The following is a 26314-nucleotide window of genomic DNA, read 5'->3' as shown; positions in this document are numbered from 1 at the left end:
TTTTCTGAGGAAGCTAATAATCTATTAACAAATATAATGTATTTGCAATAAGAATTTGTTAATTTTAATATGGTTTGTCATTGATATGTTTTACTTTGATTGGTCATTTCAAGAGATTGACTAACCCTTCCTAACAGATCAAAGAACCCTGTGTAGTGAATACAGTAGAATACTCGTTATTCCTTTTCTGCTTTGTTTGATGATTGGTGGTCTTTTCTATCCTCAAAGTTTTTGCCTATGAACATAAATGGCCTAAAATCCCCAAAGAAGAGTACCTAGGGCCTCTTGAGCTTGCTGAAGAGAGGGAGCAGATGCTGTGCTTATTCAATAAACCCTCCTTGTAGGTACCCACATCTGGCCAAGGTAGACTATTCTCTCAAACTGTTTTCGCTTCAGCCAAATGTTTTTTTTTGTTTTTTTTAATATTTACAGATAAGTAATTTCCATTCATAATCTTGACTGTCTTCTAGACCTATAAATCGCTCTTAAATCTCTATGGATGCACACAAAAAGGCTTCAGAAAGGGATTTTGGCAAGGCATTTTCCTTATATCTAGAGTGCACCTCTTCTTATCCTAAAATGTTACATGAAAGTCTTCATGTAGCTTTCATATTATACCTGCACATGCTCACCTTTCAGTACTGATTGGCAGGATGGAAAATACTCTGCAAGGTGCAGGGATGCAGAGGAACCTCTGTGATTGGTGGCTGAAAGATGATCTTTCGGTAGCCACCCACTATGTGTTACTGACCGGCCAGGTCAGATAACTCACAGCCTGGTGTGGTTCCAAACAATGCTACATATAAATTTTTGAAAGACAACCCATACTAAAGCCAACATTTATAGGTTTAAAAATGAATTTGACACATTTATGTCGGCCATTCCCTTTTCAAAGAATCTAGATAGTGTAAAAGTAGTATATGGAAAAAAAAAAAAAAAAGTGTTACATTTATAAAAACTAGAGCTGCACAAAACCATAATCAAAACTAATGGCCCACATACAGCACATTTAATAATTGGGACAATGCCCTCTTCCCTCAATTTTTGGGATTGGGAATATTAAACATGCTTAAAAAAAAATGGCAATTCGCTAATCAACTGAAAAATAGGCATTATTAACATGGTTGATTTCCTCGCTTGCCTAAAGGTGCCTATACACAGTGCAATTATGATATGCAATTTGGACTAGATTGCATTGCATGCATTGTGCAATGCAATGAGATGCAATCTAGTACTAAAAGTATGTGCAGCACGTACTTTCTGAGATGTGCGCAGGAGCGCACATCTCATCGCACCCAACAATTGTACCGTGTATGGGCACCTTTACGGAACGCCTATCATCAATTGATCTGCTGACCCGATCCACTGATCAGTGGCAGAGTTTTTGGCTGGGTTGGGGAATCCCCTCAGGATGTATGGTGGTGATGAAACCAAACATTTCTATAGTAGAAAATAACCAAAAAATTTTTCTGTGAACATACCAGTGGATTAGGCCGGAAGCGGTATGCCAGCATCATTCTTTTCCTGAAAGCTTCATATTCATCATCACTTTTTGATAACTCTGCTGGGCGGTCTATGCCAAAACCTGCGCCATCAACTGCGGTTGATCCTCTGAAATCAGAGCCCAAAAAGGTAAGAATGGAAAATTATCAAAGTAATTTACCTTGCAATAGTCTGTTTGAATGGCAGCCCCTCTCTTTTGTGGACTTCTTAACCCCAAAAATCGTTCATCCCACATAACTCCATAGACCTATGAACATATTTATCAATGCCATGGCCACATCCAGAGAACGAAGAGAGCAAAAATATCCCAGTCTAAAACAGGGATCATAATTGCACGTTTCAGGTAGAACTTATCCACAAACCTGGTACAGTTTTTTGCTCAGTTTGTTGCTCCTTACTGCAAAATGTTCAAGGAACATCCAATCTGCTGTAGAACAGATCCCTTCCTTCCACCCTCTGGCTGTGATGCAGTGGTCAGTCACTGCTGAATTTACGCCCTAGATTGCTATGCAAACAGCATTCTACAGCACATTGCCCTTCAGTTACATTAAGGGGCCTACAAACGGGAAGATGTTGAAGCGTTCTGAGCGATGCTAGATTGCTCAGAACGCTTCAACAAGATCGCTCAGCACACAGCAATGTGTGTCAGGGTCAGTTTTCACCAGGAGAATACGGACCTTGACACAGGCAATTATAGATTTATCCAGCATTCTGGATATTAATCACCGGACACTAGCTATCTCTATGATCCCAGCACATGGAGCGATGTGAACTAGTGAGATCACTTAGAAAATGCCCTGAAATCCCCCGTGTGTAGGCCCCATTACATTTAAAAGCAAAGTGGGGAACTAACACACCCCTTTGTACTTATCTCTGCAGACTGATAATCATGAATGGCAAGAAGGGGTGGTTAATTATAGAGGGAATTTGAGTGAACTGGAAAGGGATCTCTGGCCACTGGTGGTGACATTTTTGCCACTGTGAGGTGTAGTGAAGGGTTGGATTTCTAGGAAAACGTTTATTGCAACTGCAGGAGTAGAGGTAAAGGGGTGGGGGATTATCATTCAATAGGAACCTGTGAACACGGGGCTGTGTGTTAAAGCCACTGAAAAATGTATTGCCACTGTAGGAGGTGAGCGCTGTCTCATGGAAGTTGAGAAAAGAAGAACCACAAGAAAAAGTCTCCAACACTGAAATCCTGATAAATGTGGAGATAGCCAGTGGGAAGGGAGTCTACCATGTGATAAACTTCAATTCCACAGAACTCATTGGTTTGAAAGGAGAGTCCCACAGAGTTGAATATACAACACTCTTTGTAAGATGGTCTGTACTCCAGGTAAAAAAAAAAAAAAAAACACTTAAAAAAAAAACAATGCTCTGAAAGAAACCCGAAAAGGGCTGATGACTGAACTTTCAAGGCACAAAGATTTAAACATCAGTCCCGATCAGGCCCAGCCAATCTGTTGTAATATATACCCCAGCATGCCGTACTATTCTTTGTATTATTGTTCTGAGAGACATGGGTATGCTGACCCTTGTAGTTCCATAATGGATGATCTTGGAGGCCTCCAGGAAAGTTAGCTCTCCATTTAGAAACACAAACATATAATATAATGCAGGGAGCCTTGGCATGGCTGGTAGCACACCTTGGGCCAGATTCTCTAAGTTTCAAAAGTGAAAAAATGGAGAGTGATGAACAGCCAGCCAATCAGCTCTTGTCTGACATTTTTCAAATACAGTCTGTGACATGGCAGGTGGGAGCTTATTGGCTGGCTGTTTATCACTCTCCATTTTATCACTTTTAAAGCTTAGAGAATCTGGCCCCTTATGTTTGCAAATGTACATAACTGAAATCTCTGCATTTTCTATTACATATGATGCATAAACCTCTTTACTGCCCTATTCACAGTGTGCTGGGGGGGGGGGGGGGGACAATTGTGTTTTCTTATTAGAACTCAATCATTAAGTAGGAATGAGGAAGCTAGCCAAATATACTTCAGTGTCAAAGCATGTAGCAATTCCAGAGATATGTAAGGAGGTCATATATCAAGAGAATTACATATATGCAAGAATGTGGCTGTGCAACATAGTACAGAAATGCAACGACACCAAGAGTCAGCAATGTGATCAAATAAAACATTTCATTTCAGTCATAAGGATTACCAATGTGATGTCTCTCAAGTTTAAAGTTTATCCTTCAAAGAAACATACATAAAGTAGATAAAAGTTTCCTAAGAAAAATAAACTAAAAGGCTTCCGGTCTACTCAGGCCAAAGTAGTTCAAATCTATAAAGCAGAGGATATACAATAAATAGATGTCAGTTTGGAAGCAGCACCCTCTTTTGGAAGAATTCTGTATTACGACACAATTGTTAAAGGCATGGTTTCATATAGTTATAATTCAAGAGGATAAAACTCATTCCATGATATTGTTGCAAAAATACAATTCTAAAAAAAAATCAAAAAAATCATAAAGAACATTTTTACCAATATAAAGGGCCCCATACATCAGCAATTAATTGTGACAATTTTCAGATATGGAGATGATTGCCACAATTAATTTTAGATGTGTGGGCTCCCCCTTTTGGCAATCCCAATCAAAATCGCCAATGGATTGCTTAATCAGGTTTTTAAACATGTTTAATAATCTGGTATTATCTGCGGATCTTTTACATATGTGTGGGCATTCCCAGTTCGTCTTCTTCATCTATTTACATTATGAACAGCTGAAATGACAATCGATTGGGCAATTTCCAGATATGAAGATGCAATCTTTAGATGGAAAAATCTGCAGATCACTGAAATAAATCTGTAATGTGTGGGCAAGTCAAATAGATTGTAAAATCCATTTATCTGGCCAAAAAATCCCTGTATCTGGAAATCCATAAATTGTGATTGCTGATGTATGGGGCCCATTAGGTGTTGTTGAATACAATGCACCATTTGTTTACATTTAAGGTGCCCATACTTCTCCTAGGGGAGAAGTCGCCTGCGATCCCCCTTAAACTTCCCAGGAAACTCCCAGGTGGCAGGACTGCTTATGATACACTGCATGCTGTCCTTTTGCATATGATATACCATATGTAATGAGGAAAAAAGGGGTGTTGCCTGCAAGAAGGCAGGCTAAAGAAAAAACGCTTTTTGGGTGCAACAATGTTGATAGCGATTGTTTTACAATATAACTTTTATTACGACTTCTAAAATATATATAGGCAGAACAAAGAAAAATACAAAAAGAATGTATTTACATATACAGTGTGTTTAGCCTCAAATGGCCTACTTCATGGTTTATTAAACGTGATCATAATGATGCAACAATTAGTATTCATTTCTACCATGTTTTGTAGAAGGCGAATATTTTTTTAACCCATTGTCCCAAGGGAATCTGTTTGTTCTTGGTTATGATTTGACCTTCAATTAATTGTGGGACTCGTTACCTCACCGGCCACTCCTCTAGTCATAATCCTTACCAGAATAATAGAAAGAAGAAAGACATAGAATAAAGGAGGAGAGACACGTTGATGAACCCTTTTAGCTAAGTGTGAGAGTTCAAGTAACAGCAAAGTATTGTGTGGGGTACAGAAACACTAAAACAAGGCATCATAGCAGTGTATTTGATGATCACCGTATTTTTCAGGATTGTGTACAGCTTCACTAAGCAGGTAACCGGGCACTCTCTCTCTCTCATTTGATATCCAGCCAATAACATACCACTATACCTGACCAAGTTATCCGAATCCCGTATACAAGTTGACAGGTAGGGTCAGAATTGTACTCAGGAGGGAGAACCTCTGGGGAAACCCTGGTGTGGTATAAGGTAAGCGACAATCAAACAGCAGAAGCTCAGGAGCCGCCTTCTGCAGGAGCTGTTTTCATCCTTTATTCTTTAATACTAATTGTTGCGTCATTATGATCAAGTTTGAAGTGTGATAAACCATGAAGTAGGCCATTTGAGCTTGAACACACTGTATATGTAAATAAATTATTTTTGTATTTTTTTTTATTCTGCCTATATATTTTAGAAGTCGTAATAAAAGTTATATTTTAAAACAATCGCGATCCACATTAATTAAGATTTCAAGAGTGCGCCGCCCAAAAAGCGTTTTTTTCTTTAGCCTGCCTTCTTGCAGGCAACACCCCTTTTTTCCTCAGTTATCATACTGAATGCTGGGCGCACCACCAATATACAACTACAGGAATTACTGGGAGTAGTTTATTACATTGGTTCATTCATTAATATCATCGATTAGAGGCTACTTTATAGCTGTCTGTGCAGTTCTTTTTACATTCACCACGATTATACCATATGCAATGCCAGCCAAGCCTGCCGAAAGGCTTGACGATGTGATTCATCTATCTTGCAGCCTGTGCGATCTTCAGACTCCGATACCATGCTCACAGGACCACGCATTGCATCAAACCGGATGTCAAACACATGCAAATTGGACACATTTCATCTGATTTATCATCGAAATAGGATGAAAATTGGGGGGAAAAAATTGCTATGGAATCGCCCTAACGTATGGACACATAGTAACTGATACAACAATTTCACTTAATGAGTATTTATCTTTGTTTACTAATTCCTGTAAAGAATAAATAACTCACTTGTTCACTGGGTTCTTTATTCCCTGTCCGTCGGAACCCAGTCCATCACCTTCCTTCCAACCCATCTTCATTAGCATTTGGTATCCTAAATTCTCCACAGTCAGCTTGAACTCTTTATATTCTGAGTAGTCTGGCTCACGTCCTTCCTGCAGGGTAGAGAGGTCACATTACATCTGTCAGTTGTAGATAGAAATGCAGTGCCGACTCCTTGTTTTGTGTTTTTTTTAAACAAGAACCCAATTTAATTGCAGAGCAAAAAAAAAAGGTTTAGAACCATACAGGAGACAAAACCAAATACCTGGGATCATTACCATACCATTTCTATTACAAAACTTCTCACAAAGGGTCCCTGACTCTATAGCAGGTTAAGCTGATGCAATTATTATTGCAGGTACACCTAGCTGTAGTAACGTGCAACAGAAATACTGCATTTTCCTACCTTTAGAGCTTTGAATGTTTCCATAAATTTGTCCAGCTCATCTGGAGGTAAGAAATCACCAATGAAATGCTTCCCACGTCCCATTTCAGTAAGCTGCTCTGCCCATTCTGTTGGGAGAAGAGAATATATTGATACAAAATCAACAAACCCAAGCTTTTCTGACCAATAGTTTATGGATATAAAATAGTGGTTAATAAGTATAACAGCGCACATCTACAGAGGCTGTGGTCGACACAAGAAAAAGCTAACAGAAATAAGCGAAGGCTGGCAGGGCTGACCTCAAAAAGGGGATTGTCAGCAATGGAGTCCAAGGTTCTGGCTCCTACAGAAGGTGCTGCCCTAGGTTGCTCGGAGCTCCATCTTATCTCAGGCACTGCCGGAGATCACCCTCTCTTCTGCTCCTAGCACATACTGTGGCCCTTCATGTGAAGTAGTTATCTGTGCTGGGTTCTTGAGACTATACCAAGACAGTGTCTGGCACTCATATGCTCATGTACCGATGTCTGCACCAATGCACAGCTCAAGACAGCCCAAACAGCCAGACCTTCCTGAGCATCTCGCTGTTGTTGGGGAACAAAACAGACCCCTCCAACAAGGGACAGAGAAGAGCTGATGACAGGAGCATCTCTTCACTAGTGAGGAGGTAATAATGTTACCACTGAGATTACCGAGAGAGGTGCAAATGTGGGGGTTTCACAGAGACAGAGGAAAATGGGGGAAGGGCAGAGTCTCTAAAAAGGGGAGAATGCGGAGGTGTCACTAAAAGACAAGGAATGGGAGGGGGGGAGGGGCACTGAGATGTGGAAATGTGACGATGGGGGGATCTGTCTGTCAGTTATGCCCCACTTATATTTTCCAGGAAGCCCTCCTGCCTCGGGCTTTTATTCCATCCCCATATCTACTGCTATTTTGCAGTAGAGAGTTGCTACAGTGATGAGATTTCTGAGAAGTAAATGTGATGTAAAAGGGAATGCCCATTTCTGTTCCTTAAGAGTGCAAAAGTCACTTGCAAGACACCACTTTCTTTACAGGCATGACGAGCACATCAAGATAAAAGTATATTTTGTGTAAAGTCAATACAAAACATAAAAAAAAAAAAAAAAACATTTAATTTACCCCTTGTCTTATCCATTTCCATCCGTCGCAACTGATGCTCCCAGGTCCCCGTATCGTTGTCAACCTCTTCATCGCTGTCATATTCATGCTGATGCTGTTTCAGGGCCTTCTCCCACATCATCTGCATATCCTGCATGGCTACTTTGTGTTTCATTATCATGTCATACATCTGTTGCATCTGAGAGAGTGAAAAGCAGGTTAATCTCCCTGGTTGTGATAGAGACAGATCTCTAGCAGTAACGTAGAATATGCTCATTAGTATTAATTATCATCCACAAGAGAATTATTATTCAATATGGTCAGACTGAAACCATCATGGAATATCACATTAGCCCTGTTACTTCAACACATCTCTACGGGGTTTACTAAGACTAGCTGCAGGGACATGGTACATTTGGCCAACATCCTAATTGGGCTCGAGCAAAAGATAGATTTCCTCTTACCTCCTGCTGCTCCTTCAGCTGCTTCTTCTGGGCATCAGACAACTCTGTAACTCCCACCAATCCCACGGGTTTTCCCTTCTCGTAACCCAGACCTTTCAGATCCTGGACTATTCACAAGAAATGGAGAAATGGATTATATGTGCTCCATAAATTGAGGGGAGTAAAAATACTGTTATCTGAAAATACATTTTGGTCAACTGTTTGCAGAAAAACTGAAGAATTGCTCCAACAGCTATTTAAATTAGTATGGGGCAAAAAACAACAATGCAGGATGGAGAATGATCTAGTAAATCCCCAAAACAAAATCATTTTATTTATATGGTCATTTGCAAACCACACTGATTGGGGCCAATGTAACAATAGAATGAACATGCCATATGACCAAATCTGCACACAGTTAGGAATTACCGGGCACTTATAGACTCCTTAGAATGGGGGATATACTCGAGATTGGAAACTCAGAGTAGAAATAGGCGCCCTGTGGGGTGTGTCGCTAAGCTGCTCCTACTTGAGGGGTGTAAAACCCTCTTGTGGATACAAAAGTGGGAAAAAAAGGTGGAGCGCTAATTGGATCAATTGGATATTACAATTTTAATGTATATAAAATATTTTTTAAAAAACAAGCAAAATAAAGAAAGACAATAACATTGATGTCAATGACAGTAACAATAAAAACATATATAATATATATATATATATATAAATAGGACAAGGAAGACAATACTTATTTCTCTGCGTAGCTGCCTTTGTATCCCTTGGAATAAGGGGGCTTTTTACTCTCCGGGTAGTGCACTACCGAAATGGTGGTTGGCAAGTCGTGATGACGAAACATGTTAGGCAGCACTTGCTTTTACTAAACAAGGACTGGGAAGAATCTCTGACTCTGCCTACTGCCCCCCTACCCATATCTGGTACTCTCCTGGAAGCTTCCTTGTCCTATTTATATATATTATATATTTTTTTATTGTTACTGTCATTGACATTAATGTTATTGTCTTTCTTTATTTTGCTTGTTTTTTAAAAAATATTTTATATACATTAAAATTGTAATATCCAATTGATCCAATTAGCGCTCCACCTTTTTTTTTTCCACTTATAGACTCCTGTAAGCTTAATTTACAGCCCACTTGGTCACAAGACAAGGGGTGAGATTTAATAGGATGAGATATTAAAAAAAAACTGGAGATTTCTCACCAAATCTCTCATTTTTTGAAAGCAGCAATCATTTACAGTGCAAAACCAGACTGGTTTTGCAGTGTAAATGATTGGCGCTTTAAAAAACTGGAGATTTCTTACAAAATCTCTCAATTTCTGAATCTCTCATCCTATTAAATCTCACCCAAGATCTCAATACATTGTGTAACTTTGTAAGCAGACAAATTAAATCTGTTGTTACACATACCTAGGTATGTTTTTAGTTATACCCAGATATTTTGAAATAAGAGCATCTTTTAATTAAAGAATGCATGTACATCCTCGGCTGGGCATATAGATCACCTGTTAATTGCGTTGTATCCGGGGGTTCAGTTTTCACATCAGCAAGAGGCAGCTCCACTTTTTCCTCCTCTGGTCCCCATCGACTCTTTCTTTTCTTTTTTGAAGTGGCTTGATCTGTGGATTGTTGTATTGGTGGATTAGCGGCAAAGGACGACGTGGGGGATTCGGGCACATAAGTACTGGGCTCTGGCGCCAACCTTCGCTTAAGTCCAGATGCCAACAGATTGTCAGCCGAGGACATTTTGGCACGTCTGAACTCTTCCACTTTTAGCTTATAATACTGGTAACCTTTGCCGTATGGTTCATACAGAAACCTTAAAGCAACAGGATAAATAAAAAACTTATTATAAACGATTGTCATCATGCATTTCAGACAATTTATTTGCAACACCGAGTTTTGAGGCAATCAAGGGATGAATATGAAGAGAATCGGTCAGAAGAAATTGACTAAAAGGTGCATACACACTGGACGATTTTTGCCTGTCTAAGCGATTTTCCCAGGGGTGGACAGTTTTCTAAGCAGAACGCTATGGAAAGCCATCCACCCCGTTGCTCATCTGCTGGTAATACCAGCAGGTGAGCGGCCGGGCCAGGCCTCACCACTAAATCGCTGGGCCTCGCACACTGGGCTGCTTTGGAGCTGAAAGCAGCTCAAACAACAAAATGGAGCTGCTTTCAGCTCAAAATCGCCCAGTGCGTATGGGCCTTCAGTTTCGATTTGGGAGTTTTCTAAAGACTTTGCCAATCAGATATTTATTAAATGGCACATTAGATAACAACTCGCTTGAAAAACCTGACTTTAGATGGAGTTAGACCATTGGACCAAAGACCTAATACTTTTCATAGGCAGTAATATAAATCCCAGACGTACTATTGTGTAAAACAGATACAAACAGCTTAAAAATCATAACACATTAGCCAAAATAAATAGCAAATGAATAGCAGGTTTTGTGATGCACCCCAATTCATCCAGGCTTCATCATGATGTAAATAAAAGGTGACTAAGCTGCAGAAATGTCGCTGATCCATATACCTGAATCTACACAAGTGCACATGGACAGTTTGAGGGTGATTTTCTAAGGGTTTTGTGGTGATAGTTGTATATGATGCCTTCAACCAATAGGAAAAGGACAGCATTTGCCATTTTTTATTGATTTTCAAACATCTATTTGACTGCAGAGTACTTATTTTTCAATAAGTAAAATGGCCAATTAAAGAGGTTTCAGGCAGAAAAAAATAAATAAAAAAACAGTATTTCCATCTAAGGGGGTATTCAATCATGGGCCACGGCTGACGAGCTTGCCCGACAGCCGTGACCCTGTCCCGTTCTCGGTCTGCTCGACCAAGAAAAAGCAGGCGAGATTAAATGTACTGTCTACAGCGGGATGAGAAGGGGGCATGGCCACGAGCTGCGGCCGGGAGCTCCTCACTTCCCGGCCATTCTTGGCAGAACGAGCATGACTACTTGTGAAGTCAGGCTCATTCTGCCGAGATACCCTGTTCAATGCTGTCGGGGAAGACAGCATTGAATAGGGAACAATTTAATAAGGAAGAAAAAGAGTATCACTGTGTGGTGCACAGAGGAAAAAAGAAGGATTTCAAATGTAACTTTTAATTGAAATAACTATTAAAAAGAAATTGCGAAATATTGACATAAAATCATACATTTAAGACACAGACAGTGTTTTTTTTAAAAGGACGCTAAGTCCTCGCGCAGTGAAACCCCACTGTATCGCCCTCCCTAATGCACTTTGTAGTAAGTGTTACTGAACAGTTGTACATACAGTATACTGAAATCAGATGATATTATATTTCACAGTCTCTAAGTAATCCATTAATTCTGACCATGGGACTAGGGAGGCCAATCCCGGGATCGGGATTGGCGGGATCCCGGGATTTTAGCCTAAAAACGGCGGGATTTCAATCCCGGGATTGAGCCTTCCAATCCCGGGATTGCGGGATTAGTACCTGTTTGTAAAAATCCAGCAGACGGCTGTTTGGAACAGTGTCTGTGTGTGCTGTAGCAGCATGACGGTGGCCGGGCTACGCAGCGTGACCCCTGACATCACATAACGCTGCACAGCCCGGCCGCCGTCATGCCGCTGCAGCACACACAGACACTGTTCTGAACTTGTTCACCTGGCCGCCCGCCCGCTGAGGAGCTCCCAGCCGCCCGCCCGCTAAGGAGCTCCAAGCCGCCCGCCCGCTGCGCAGCACTTAGCCGCCCGCTGAGCAGCTCCCAGTCACGCTGAGTAGCTCCCACCCACATGCCCGCTGGAGATGGTCCTGCTACTGCCTGTCACCACCATCATGTAAGTGACAGCGCAGTGCAGGGCAGGAGGGATAGTGGGGATTAGTCTGCCGTGTTAATGTGCGGGTTGGCCAGTTTGGGGAGGAGGGACGTGTTTTTTTTTTTTTTTTTTTAACCATGGAGGCCAATCCCGGGATCCCGGGATTGAGCATTTTTCAATCCCGAATCCCGGGATCGAAAAAATGCCCCGGGATTGGCATCCCTACATGGGACATCCTCCCTATACAATCAGGGCTGCTAGCAGTGGATGGAAACTGTGACAGAGATTTTGGGTATTCAGTAAGTGGCAGGGTGCCCTGAAGGGGAGCTATGGTGAGTGGCGCCACTACACCGCTTCTGAGGCTTCACGGACCCAATGAGAACTGGCGTCAGTCAGTAGCGTAGCAAGATTAATCGAACATAAATCAAAATACATTCAAGTGGGGAGGGGTAAACACTGCGGGCGCAGTCGGTCTGCATCCGCTTCGCAGGTAAGCTTCGTTAGGACCTGGTTCCCAGAGCGTCTGGGCGATCCGGTGTTGGTACCTATGTCCGCATGTGGCGCCCGGCCGGCTTGGTGGGTTTCAGTCAGTCCAAGTGAGTATGCGTTCGGTGTTCTAAGACTCAGGCTCCAAACTGCTGCTCACCGTTGGGCATTTATGCCCAAAACATTGCCCGCACCCTGCAATTTCTTTTAATAGTTATTTCAATTAAAAGTTACATTTTAAATCCTTTTTTCCTCTGTGCACCACACAGTGATACTCTTTTTCTTCCTTACCAAATTGTTTCCCATTCGTGTCCTGTGGTAGCACCCCCTCACTTGAAATAATAAATAAAAATCATATGTTTATACTACTGTGAAAACAACTCATTAGGAGGGGCCTCTACAAATATTATACATTACTCCCTGGTGCGACCAGTACTCTCTGTTTGTCTATGTCAGTATTGAATAGGGCCCCGCAGCCATCTCCCCCGTCGGGAGATGGCTGCGGGTGATTGAATACCCCCCTAAGTGTGAAATGGTTTCGGATTTGTAATCCTCCAAAAATCAGCATTCATGAAAATCTGAAATCACCTGCTAGATCAGGCATTCCCAACCTCTGGCCTCAAAGCACACTTACGGGTTTATTTACTAAGATGGGAGTTCTTTTGAAAATGGGAAGTTGCTCTAGGCAACCAATCAGATCCTATCTTCAATAGAACTCTCATTTTATAGTCCAGGTTTTAGTGATCCATGCTTTAGCATAGGTGACAATTAGTATTTCTGTTATTTTATTTAACCATTTATGCTGTAGCCTGCATATCTCCAAAACCTGCACTCTTCGGGGTAAATTTACTAAAGCTTCTAAAAATAAAAAAGAAGAGATGTTGCCCATAGCAACCAATAAGATTTCTCTATTGTATCCTAAAATATGATAGACCGAATCCGATTGGTTGCTGTGGGCAACATAGTTACATAGTAGTTAATGCTGAATAAAGATGTCCGTCCATCAAGCACAACCTTGGTTAGAGTGTATGATCTATTTGCTACATCCCTTTATAGAAGTTGTGTATTTTAATTTAATTACAGCCAAATATCTAAAAGAAACCCAAAGAGACTTGCAGATGTATTTGCAGTTTCTACCAATTATTAAAACAAGGGGATTGGGAGTGAGAGGCCATCATCAAGACTTGGGAATGATTTTTAACAACAGTCATCTTCAATAACTAAAACACTGCAAATATATTTGCATAGTTGGTATATGCCAAATGTGCATCAACATCGCTGGGAGATTATATACATATATCATAATTTACCTGAAAGCAGGATTCTCCCTATTATTCTGCAGAGCTATGGCTTCTACCTCTGGACCTCCATCTGCTACATATCTAGCCAACTTTTCTGCAAACATTTTTGTTTCTTCATCCTCTGGGACTAGAAAAAGTTGAGAAATGGCAAATAAAGAATTCAAACACTAATAGACAGCATATGCATTATGGGCCCTACACACGTAATGACGTGTGTAGGGAGAGCGTTCTGAGCGATGCTGCTTCCCTCAGGTCTCTCATCGCACAGCACTGTGTGCTCAGCAAGATGTTAGGGGCAGTGTTCTCTGTTGAGAATACTGGCACTGACCAATTAACAACCAGCGTGCACAGGCCGGCACATTTAAATTGCTGTGTGGTCTACACACACCGCAAGTTTCAGGCATTTTCTGAGCGAATTTGTGAAATGTAAAATCGCTCAGAACATGCCTGAAAATTGCTCCTTTCTTAGAGCCCATTAGAAATAGATCTCTTTTACTTCCCCAGATCCGTTCTCCTTTGTTGTAATATTTGTTTATAGCTTAAAATGCTTGTTTACCACATCTTTAAATATATTACTTCAGACAGGTGTCTAATTTACCTTACTATAGAAATATATATTAATGTGCAGACCTTTAAGATTGGGAGATTGCCCATTGCAGCTCCCACAACGCATAACGTTTTCTATTGCTGATGTGAATTATTAGGTATTCTGGTACTTGTGTACTAGCATGGCGCCCACGATATTTGGTCGCACGACATATAATCGCATCACATCGCATGGCATACACCCGATGCACTGCGATGCGATTTAAAATTGTATAAGCACCCTAATGAGGGCTTACAATGTTAAATGCACCCCCACTATGAACGTGAACCCGAAGCGCGGCGAGCGCAGCGAGCCCGCAAGGGGCGGTGGTACACGTCCTACGACCTTTTCATACCCCCCACTATCCACGTCGGCATGGAGTTGATTTTATATAGTGAGGCGAGCGCATGCGTATTACTTTACATGTATTCCGCGTCCGCTCGCCACGCTTCGGGCTCAGTGGCTCGCTGCGCTTCGGGTTGGCGTTGATAGTGGGGGTGCTTTTAACATATTAAGCACCCAACACATTTAAATAACATATAGGGGCCACTTAACATGGGAAAACCCATTAGGGTGCTTATACAATTTTAAATCGCATACCATTGTATATGCGATAGAATGGCATACAATTCGATGGTATACAATTTAAAATTGTATACCATCGCATGCCTTATGGTCTGCGGTGCGATGGGCGCCGTGCTAGTACACAAGTACCGGTATTCTCTTTAAAGCACTACCCACACCCCAACACAAAGTCCCAGGTCTTCATGCTTATATATACCTACACTCACCTTTAGTCTGAACCACTTTCTCTAGGTCCTGACATTTCTGCTTATGCTCCGCTAGCTTCTTCCTGTAATAGAGGAACTCTGGGCTGCTCTGATCATGTAGAAACCTGCACGAAAAGGGGATTATTATACTTTATATTGTAAACAACCAACGCAGAAACACACTTTTGCATTTTAGGTACAAATGTCCATATTAGCATAATAGTATAGTATAATATAATATAGTTCAGGGAGAAAGTGAACTAAAACAACTGTATAAGAATAGTCTTGCGAATATTACCTATCTACAGTCTGCTAGGCTCCAGATATTGTTACAGAGTGGAGTATCTAATATTATTGTTTAGTATCTCATATGCGTTTTATTAAGCAGATAAAAAAAGAAAGTGGAGAGTGTATGTATATTTTTAGCTTTTGCACGTCATTCAGAAGAAACCAGATTTTTTTTATTTTAGATGAATGCCTTTATAAAGCATCAGTTATGTAATAAAATAAACACCTAACTTATCTACCTTATTGTTAATTGTTATTTATTGTTCAAATCTATATAATCATTTTAGGATGGCATTTGCGGAGACCCCAAAAGGAGCGGATGCATGCCCCCCCTCCACCATTTGGCTCACACTGTGGGCAAAAGATGAAATGTTGTGGCCAATATAAGCATATATGAGGGGAGGAAGAGTGAGCCCTCAATCCAATCTATTTAATGATTGTACAAGGCTTGTCCCAAACCAGGCAAGGATAGAGTGAGAACTAGTGAACGCAGTGGTTATCAACGTCGGTCCTCAGGACCCCCCAACAGTGCATGTTTTTCAGGTCTCCACACAGAATCACAAGTGCTATAATTAGCTCCACCTGTGGATCTTTTCAAATGTGCCTGAATAATCTGTGCACCTGCCGGGTGACCTGGAAAACGTGCATTGTTGGGGGGTCCTGAGGACCGAGGTTGAGAACCACTGCACTAACCCACTAGCGAGATAACCAAAGGCCCCCCCCCCCTTCCAAAGTACACTTTTGTACAATATGGAATATTAATGTGTTGACATCTGGAAATAAGTTGACATAGTGAAAAGGTTAACATAAGCATTAATCGTACCTCAAAACAGCATTATCAACATTATGTCAATGTGAACCTATGTATAGACACAGGTTTCTTTGTTATTTAGAAGTGAGCTCATTTAACAGCTTTCTGGGCTAGTATTTTTTTCTAAATATACATTTTGAAACATTGTGAGATTTAAAATAAATATTTTAGCAATACATGTGGAAATGTATAAAGCAAGATGACAATGTGATCAAGGAACAATTCTGTCTATAGAGTACAAATAATATACTTAATATAAAATATTTATTTACAGGTATGCAAAATGTAAAAACCTTGAACACAAAGATAGGGCCAAAGAAACCTCCAAAACATTTCAGAATGAGAAATACTTGATCCATCACCTAGCTGGAAATTTGTGCAGCTGTATGACATGCAGAATTGTATCATATATGTGCAAGTCTATAATACCGACACCCAGTGGGTGAGGCAAACTTTTCAGACTGTGAATTGTGCCATGCAGGAAATTATGTGAGCGGTTTAGTACACAGATTCAGGTTTCCAAAGCATTGCAGTGTTTCTAAATGCCCTGTAATAGCAATCTAATCCTAACACATGTAGCACAATATACACGGATTGTCGAGTAAAAGATCACTAATACAAAAATCAAACAATGTCTGGGCATAAGGCTGACCGTCACTGACCGTTCAACAGATAATAGCATCATGACAAAATGCTAGAAACTTCTCAACTAGTTCTAGAACAGCTAAAAGTTAAAAAGGTTTCCTTTTCTGTAATATAAATATAAATGTAAGCTACTAACTGTAATAGCAATAAAACAATAACTAGTCATCTACAATTTGTGATGTTGCCTTAATAATCAGTAAGTGAGCTTGACCTTTTTTTTTTTTCTTCTAAAATTAATAGTCCCAAACCAACTCCTATACTCACCCAAAAGCTGGGTTATCCTTGTAATCTTCAGCTGCCATTTTTTCCAGCTCTCTGCCCCCTTCAGCTACAAAACGAGCCAACTGCTCCACCACCTTGCGGGTTTCAGAGTCCTCTGGGGGTGAAACTTTAAGCAGGCTGTCAGTACTGGGATTCAATTCACACAGCAAACAATCAACAGGCATTTAACTGCTAGGAAGAGTGTCAAAGCAAAGGAGTAGAAGGGAACAAAAGGAGGAATGAGACAGCAACACATGCTTAGATTGTCAGCTGTTATGGCCAGCAATCCTGTATGTGCAGGGAGCTCTCTAGTCAACAAATTATTTTAAATGGGGAATGGTAAAACTAAATAAAAAAAAAAAAGGTACTTGTGAGTTATCTGGACGCCCGATTTTTTGATTGTATGCCTTAAGTTAAGGCATACAATCAGATACGATGCGATGCGATATCGCATCGCATCGCATCGCATGCGACCATCGGATGCGATGACCCGATTTTTCCATAGGAATCAATGTTAAAATGATTCCTATGGAAAAAGGGGTCCTTTTCATACCCCTACTATCCAAGTGGGCATGGAGTTGGATATAAACCTGTGGCGAGCGTAGCGAGCCACCGAGCCCGAAGCGTGGCGAGCGAAGCGAGCCCCGCGAGGGGACGGTATTCCGTGTCCCCTCGCGGGGCTCGCTACGCTCGCCACGCTTCGGGCTCGGTGGCTCGCTACGCTCGCCACAGGTTTATATCCAACTCCATGCCCACTTGGATAGTAGGGGTATGAAAAGGACCCCTTTTTCCCATTGAATTCCATGTTAAAATGGACTCAGTCCATTTTAACATTGATTCCTATGGAAAAATCGGGTCATCGCATCGCATCGCATCGCATCCGATGGTCGCATGCGATGCGATGCGATGTGCCCGATCCGACCCGATTTTGAAATCGGGCGTCCGGATAACTCACAAGTACCAAAAAAAAAAACGAACATAAAACATTTAAAACAAAATAATCAAACAAGAATATTAATAAAAATAATAATAATATTGGAATATTGGAACAAACATTCACATTATTATTATTATTATTAATAAAAGTTTCTAGTACAAGACTTAAAAAACCTGCGATTAACATTGGTTTGCACAAGAACTACCAAAAACTTTAAAAAAAAGTATATGCTAAAGGGTTGACAAAATTAGGACTGAAGATAATCAGAAATAAGATTCTTTAGTTTGAGCAGAGGGTGGGGATAATATTTTTTCTATAAACTAGCCAATAGAGGAGCCCAAAGTAACGCTAACAAGGATTTCTTTTAAACATCAAAAATTTGTAACAATTTTTTTTGCAAAGGTATGTGAGACATGCACCTTAATGCACATCATTTCCATTCACTCTTAAGGCTTTGTTAAAGCGGAGAGAGAAACTACCAACCAGCTGTTATTTTTAAAACAGCCTGCAACAGGGCAGTTAGGAGCTGATTGGCTGCTATTAGATATCTTCTAATTATTCTGAAAGCCAATAGGATGTCAAATTCAGAAAGTCAGCTAGCCTCTCTGAAGAAATAGCTTCATTTATCTCTTGTTAAGGCTTAATACATCTGCCCCATGGTGTGTAAGCTCGTGTTGATCTTTTGAACATGTCTTCCTAATGCATGTTGACCTTTTTTATGTGTCGCATTAACTGTTGACCCCATGTCCCATACGCCTTTTGGGATAGGGACTTAAATGAATGACTAAATATTGTAAAGTGACCTAGAATGTGTGTGCTTTAATAAATAAACGGCCTATGCAATATGTCTATGCATGCTCTATAATGCCACAATGTCTGTGATCCACCTATATGCACTGAATGTGACCAGAGAACACCTTGGCTGTAAAGTAGATGGTATATTGATCAAAAATACTCCCCAAGAATATCTAAACACTGGGTAAAAGTATAAATGTCATATTGGGTTCCATATTAAAACCAATTGTTTCAATGTTCTCTCTCCTACTTCAGATGCTGCCCATTTGACCCTATCCTTATATATGATACCACTAATAATTAATGTCTTTCCATGCACAATAAATGCTCATCTAGTCTCCAAACCGTCAAGCGATTCCTGAAAACAAACCGCTCTAGACAAGCTCGTCAAACTACAGAACCTCCCAGATAACCTTAATAAACATTTCCGATTACTTCCCTACTGTAGAGCCCACTCAAACGCACATGTTGTCCCGTTCTTCACCTTTCCCATCTATCTGACTCCAGCCCAATATTGCTGTGTGACCAGACCATAAATACCACTAAGAGCTTTTGGAATCTGGTCAACCTTTATGCAATAGATAACACTTAGCCTTGTGAATGAATGACTACTTCCCTATAGATTGGAAGCTTGTGAGCAGGGCATTCCTACCTCTGTCTGCTATTTCCCAGGCATGTTTTTTTCACTATTTTAACAATTATTTTGTTTTATGTAATCACGGTTCTCAATTTAAAAGCGCAATGGAATTTGCTGCGCCATATAACAAACTGTTTTAATAAATAAATACAAAATAATTAATAAGGTTTCTTAGCACATGTTTGGCCAAAAATGCGAGCCCACCTACCACGTCAAGGTGAACCTTTTTCAGGTGGGTCCCTACATGCCTAATACGAACACATTATATAAATTTATCCAGGAAGAACCTTTCATAGCGCCTATTCTACATAGTGTATAGCCCTTCAACAGACTACTATACAAGGACTATACACTAATTAAAACCAACTGAAGGCAGGTGGATGGGTTGTGAGTCCAAAGAGAAGGAATATACAAAATGCTAAAATAATTCTATTTGGAGCTCTCTTTCTGATAAAAGTATGAATTCTCCCAATGCAGACTGTTACATAATTCAAATAGTTTACAAAAATAAAAATACCTTTGTGTTCTAATTAACATTTACAGGAAAAACAGGAAAACAGGTGTTTTAGGGAGAAATAGCCAAAAATGAAGGCCCATCCACTAGGGCATGGGTCCTCAAACTGCGGCCCTCCAGATGTTGTGAAACTACAAATCCCAGCATGCCTTGCCACAGTTTTAACACTCCCTTATAGCAAAACTGTGGCAAGGCATGCTGGTATTTGTAGTTTCACAACATCTGCAGGGCCGCAGTTTGAGGACCCATGCACTAGGGCAAACTATCGCATGCGGTACCTTGCATGCGATACCCCGCCAATTTACCCGGCAGCTGAAAGGCTGCAGGATTGCATACCATACAGCAAGGGCTATGGGCTGCAATGACTATTCATGGCAGCCTATAGGATCTGCGACGTGCATCGCAAGAAAATTACATGAGCTGTGTCACTTAAATCCCAGAGGATGGCGGCCTTAATGTGAAAATGGAAAGAAATGCGGTGCAGGCTATGCAGAACTAGTACAAGCAACTATCTAGGGGGAAATTTACTAAGATGGAAGTTGTATTTCACATGGGATGTTGCTATGGGAAACCAATTAGAATCTACTTCTTATTTATTTAGCATCCTCTACAACAGGGGTGGGGAACCTTTTTTCTACCAAGGGCCATTTGGAAAATTTTAAAACCCTTCGGGGGCCATATAAAAATTATCAACTCAAAAATTACACACGGGCAGCGGCATATACATGTGGGCATTATACACACGGGCAGCGGCATATACACGTGGGCAGAGACACCAGGGCTGGCTAATTAATGCATCAGCCACCTGCCCGCCTATATTACTGCTTATTCATTAACAGGGGTACAAGTAGAAAAAATGTCTTAGTGGTACTGTGGCGTGGTCATATGACACAAGGGGGAGTGGGTACATGACAAAACTTTATGCCCCCAGTGTCAGATATGCCCCCCACAGTGCTAGGTATGCCCCACAGTGCCAGATATGCCCCCACAGAGCCACAAATATGCCCCCCACAGTGCTAGTTATGCCCCCAGTGCCAGATTTGCCCCATATATACCCCCCACAGTGCCACATATATGCCCCCCACAGTGCTAGTTATGCCCACACAATGCCCCCACAGCCCACAGTGCCAGAAGCCTGCAGCAGCAGCACAAGTAACTCACCCTCTCCTCTCCCGCTGCAGTGCTTCTTCTTCCGGGGAGCGCATCTCGACTCTCCTTCCCCGGCTTCACTGTGTCCGGGCTGCCAGCCAATCATACCTCGCTGGCTGGCTTCCGATTGGCTGCCGGCCCGCGAGCTATGATTGGCTGAGAGCCCAGTCACAGTGACACAGGGAGGGGAAGGAGAGATGCACGATGCGCTCCCCTCCAGTCGCCAGTGGCAGGCTCTTTAGATACTAGACCCCCTTCAGTAATATATAGGCGGCAGGGCGGGCGGCCCGTACAAACAGGGTACGGGGGCCGTATCCGGCCCGCGGGCCGGAGGTTCCCCACCCCTGCTCTACAAGATAATAGACAGGATCTGATTGGTTTGCCATAGCAACGCCCCATGTGAAATACAACTCCCATCTTAGTAAATTTCCCCCATATTGTCTACATTGCTACATTTTCCTCCAATATACTTTGCTGCAATCTATATTTCGATTTTAGTAATTACAGACAAGTGTTACATTTTAAAATGAACTAAAAACCATTATACTAGAAAACATTAAATGGTTCTAAAATATAAATATGTATATCCATCTAATAAAATTCTAAGTAAGCACTATGAGATATCAGAATGTAACGTGATTTACTGATCATAGTCTGCAAGCTATTTGGACCATATATGTGGGAAAATTTCCCAGTTTAGATTTGACAAAAGTGGCTTTTGTATTCCCAGAATATTGCCGTGGGGTTCAAAAGGAAAGTAATCTGTTGCTTTTGCTATAATAGAATATATATATTTGCACAGAATCAAATCATATCCATACCACACCAAGTCCAAAAGTTGTAGTATTTTGTAAATGGACTGACAACAGTATACCCCCACATTTCTTGCCTTATGTGACCCTCTCACCTTCAGCAACTTACTTTTTATTTCCAACCACTGTTCATAGTCCTCTTCGTCATCATCATCATCGTCTGGGGACTTAAAAACACTGTCACGGTTTATTTTAGGGGTCTGCTTTAATTTCGGGGTCTTCATTTGGTTTAGCATACTTTCAACAGAAGGCCCATGCCGCTTCCCTATTAGGAGAGGCTTCTTCTGAGCAGTCCGAGAGCTCCCACTTGAACTTGTTCCAGAGTTTTCTGTGAAATAAAGTAGTAGTGTCTGATTTCACCTTTCTACTCTGTAGAAGTACAGTGCACTAAACATATACAAAATTCAGAACTCAGACAGTGAGTTGTCTAGGAGGCAGGGTGCTGCATTGCTTCCTTTGTAAAAAAAATATATATCAATTTTTTATATATTATATAAATCTCTGCTCAAAGTGTTTTCCACATGTATAAGGACAAGTCCTGTTGCAGAGTTTCCCATTGACTTAGCAGTGCAAAGTCTATGTTTTCATAATTTCCTCTTTTAAAGTGTTTACATGAATGCTACAGCAGGTGGCCACTAGTGTGAGGGACAGAAACAAGGCAAAATCGGAAAACCCTTCCACTTGCTGGGTGCTCATGAACGCTGCAGAAGCTAGTGTAGGATAGCAGGCTGGTGACCAGCTCCTGATGAAGGCGTTCCAGCTTACATCATATACTCACCAGACCGTATATCCGGACCAGTTATCACCACTCTTACTTTGGATTCTATACCCCCAGCACACCAGCAGACACCAAGCCAGGTATTTTATACCATAAGAATGCCTTTCTACCACAACTTTTGAGTCAAGTAAGGATCACTACTTGGCAATAATCCAGGACTTACAGTATCTGCTACAACTCCAGCTCAAAGGAGACCACAATACTTTAAAAACTTTCAAGTCTGGTAATTATACAACATTGGCATCATAGAAATATTACTTACCATCTTCATGGAGCCTCTCTGTTAAAGCTGGAACTTATCTACTGTATATATTTTTACATATATTTTTTTACATATTATATGCATATATTTTTAAGAAAATCCCCCTCTTTTTACACACATACATATATACATATATAGAGTTTTACACTCTCCCATCACAGCAGCTGTAGTTACACACATGGTTCATCTTGTCTTGTATGATATCAGGCTATCTGAATTCAGGGGGTGAATATGGTTGGTACAGAAATAGACAGGAACAGTACTCTCTGGTTTTGGGGCCACAACTTTTTCAGAAATTCTTTTAAAATTTAACTTTTAATTATATCTGTGATAAAGAATAAAATGTACTTTTATTATGGTTGACTTACTAAGCAGTGAAAACAAATCACTTCTTAGCAAGCCATCTAACACCGTCCACAGGGTGAGCGCATGCCCGCCCCCTGCCACGGTCCGGACATCACCGCCACTTTGCAAATGGATGTTTTGCATAAATATCCATTCGAAGGGTTGCCGACCATTTTCACTCGTTCGCAAATATAAGTCAATCTGGACTGATCTATATTTGCGCCGTCCAGTCCGAGAACGGGGAGTTCAGCGGAAAGAGCTCTGGCTGCAGTAGTAGCAGGCCTGGGGGGGGGGGGGGGTGTTTTCTATCTGGATGTGGTCGATAGGCCGACAGTCAATAGGTCACCATTATTGGTTGACAGTCAAAAGGCCCACACATGAAAAAGGTTGACATGCATTAATTATACATGATCAAAGGTCTACACAAGCAATAGGTCGACCTGGAAAAGGTTGACATGAGTTTTTTGGTGTTTTTTTTTTAAAGGTGGCTTTTCATAATTTACTATCCATGTGAGCATAGCGTGATATTATAATAGTGTGTACTTTCGACTAAGGGCAGTATTCAATGAGAAAAATTCGCCCTGTTTTATGGCGAATTTGTTTTTTTTTCGCCTTGGACGGAGCATTTTGCTCTCCAAAAGCGAGCAACCCTATTCAATGTGAAATATTCGCCGTCTTTCTAAGTGATTTTCGCCGTCTCTCTCCGTGTAGCAATTCTCCATCTTTTCATGGAGAGCTGGAATGTGAACTTTTAAACTAAAAGGTTTTTTTTTTTTAATTTTGGTGTCAAAAAAAATCAGAATTTTTTTTCTGTGAAGGGGCATGTTATTTTTATTCATGTGCTTATAGCACATGAATATATATTTAATTTAAAAAAAAAACAAAAAAAATATATATATATATATATATATATATATATATATATATATATATATATATATATATATATATATATATATATATATATATATATATATATATATATATATATATATATATTTTTTTTTTTTTTACACAGAGCAGCCAGCAGGGGGCCGGAGCACTCGAGCTGCTCATTAGATATTCATATATTCACTGCATCCTATCATTACATATGCACGATCGTGTGCAGTGAATACTGGGTCCCCCGCTGGCTATAGGGGGGGGCAGCTTGTGCTGCCTGGGTCCCGGGGAGCCCCCTCCCCTCCACATATGTTCTGGGGCAGCCAGGGAGACTTTAATCTCCCTGGCTGCCACCGTCCCACGGCTCCCTGCCAGCTCCCTGCCACGGACACTCGTCCGCTGCAGGGGTTAAGACTCGCTGCGAGTGGCGGCGAGTCTTAACCACATTGAATAGAGGGAGCAGGAGTGGCAGCGAGCCCTCCGGAACAGGGCGAGTGAAAAAATCTCTCGCCATGCACGGCGAATTTTTCACATTGAATTCTGCTCTAATAGTGGACAGAAATACTGTCAACCCTATGACCCATACCCTTCATTCATGGTGAGAACATAAGCTTGCAGAGTCCCCCCTTATTGTGGGATAAGTTAAGTACATAATGCAACAGTGTCAATCATTTCAGTCAAGATGCCAATTTATTTATAGGAATCTTACAAAACCATAAATGCATTGCAAAAATAAAAAGGGCATATACAACTCACCTGTCCCTGACTTTTCTTTCTGTAACTTTAGAAACTGCTGCAAGAAGCTGCCATCGTTTGCAAATTTATTTGATGTGGAAGAGGATGCAACTGTAGAGCTACAACGTAAAAACAAAAAAAACCTGCGTTATTGCATATCTATGTGTCCGATTGATATAAAACCACCTTACTCGTCCCAACCAAAAACATTATTTTTAAAATAAAACATTACTAAAACTTCACTTTTAAAACAAACAAAAGAAAAACCACACCAACCCACACATAAAACCTCACATTATTTATTATTGCTCACTTTTATTGTGAATATCTATATATTACATCCTGGGGTTTATTAATTTATTCATAAACCACAGGCAAGTAAAATATCCAGTGTTCTCTCCATGTTCCAGCTCGGATTACCTTAGTACCATTTCTATAAATTTGCACAGATTCAGCTAAATGTATTTACATATTAGTAGGCATCTACGATTTAATGACAGGCTATTTCATTTATTTAAAGCACCTTAACCCCTTCCCGACAATTGACGTACATTTACGTCATGGTCGGGAAGTACTTCCCGACACATGGCGTAAATGTACGTCATGGCATTTAACTGTCACCGCGTCTATAGACGCGGTGACAGTTTCAACATGTCTGCTGTCCCTGACAGCAGACATGTCCGTGCATGCCCAGGGGGGGCTGCGATGCCGCCCCCCCGTCGGCGATCGCTGTGATTGGCTGTTCAGTGTGAACAGCCAATTACAGCGTTTTCTGTGTCACCGGCGAATAACGTTCGCCGGTGACACGCGATCGGAGGTGATTGGTGCTGTAAAGTACAGCACCAATCACCGCGGGGTGTAAGGGTGACACTGGTGTCACCCCACCTCACCCCGCCCGCCCCCAAAGGCCGTGATTGGTCCGTCGGACCGACGGACCAATCACAGCCATGGAGGGGGGTTTAAACTAACGGTGACTGCACTGCAGACGCCATTCCGGTCTGGAATTGCGTGCAGTGCGGTCACCGTGCCTAGCTGCCGCGATATACTGACCAGAACCTTGCAAAATACTTACCTGATCCTTGCAAATATCTTGCCTGCTTCATCACTGCTTGTAGTGTGCTGGATGCTTCCTGGATCCTGTTACTTGTGACTTCCTGTGTTGTGAACTTGTGCTGCTGCAGTGTAATAGCGTTAGTTAGATAGAGAGAGATAGTGTCAGAGAGTGCTATATTTTGTGCTGCTGCAGTGTGATATAGTTATAGAGAGAGAGATAGAGAGAGATAGAGAGAGAGAGAGATAGAGGCCTAGTGACAGAGAGTGCTATATTTTGTGCTGCTGCAGTGTGATAGTTATAGATAGAGAGATAGAGAGAGATAGAGAGAGATAGAGAGAGAGAGATAGAGATAGTGACAGATTGTGCTAT

General features: G+C 41.2%; 1 protein-coding gene across 1 annotated transcript in view; it reads right to left on the bottom strand.

The window, feature by feature from the left end:
* SUGP1 (SURP and G-patch domain containing 1) overlaps positions 1–26314 on the bottom strand; it is a 56782-nt gene that overhangs the window by 4039 nt on the left and 26429 nt on the right. Inside the window, exons 3-13 of the mRNA XM_083180284.1 lie at positions 24913–25010; positions 21999–22217; positions 17049–17172; positions 15062–15165; positions 13694–13811; positions 9607–9920; positions 8110–8216; positions 7667–7844; positions 6551–6657; positions 6112–6257; positions 1482–1611 (exon numbers count right to left, since the gene is read on the bottom strand). Coding sequence (XP_083036410.1) covers positions 1482–1611; positions 6112–6257; positions 6551–6657; positions 7667–7844; positions 8110–8216; positions 9607–9920; positions 13694–13811; positions 15062–15165; positions 17049–17172; positions 21999–22217; positions 24913–25010 — 1645 coding nt within the window. The remainder of the gene's footprint in view (positions 1–1481; positions 1612–6111; positions 6258–6550; positions 6658–7666; positions 7845–8109; positions 8217–9606; positions 9921–13693; positions 13812–15061; positions 15166–17048; positions 17173–21998; positions 22218–24912; positions 25011–26314) is intronic.

Source organism: Crinia signifera, chromosome 1 (assembly GCF_055691185.1).
Source record: "Crinia signifera chromosome 1, ASM5569118v1, whole genome shotgun sequence".
Lineage (NCBI taxonomy): Eukaryota > Metazoa > Chordata > Amphibia > Anura > Myobatrachidae > Crinia > Crinia signifera.
Note: the sequence above shows the minus strand (reverse complement) of the source record. Positions and strands in the feature narration are given on the sequence as shown.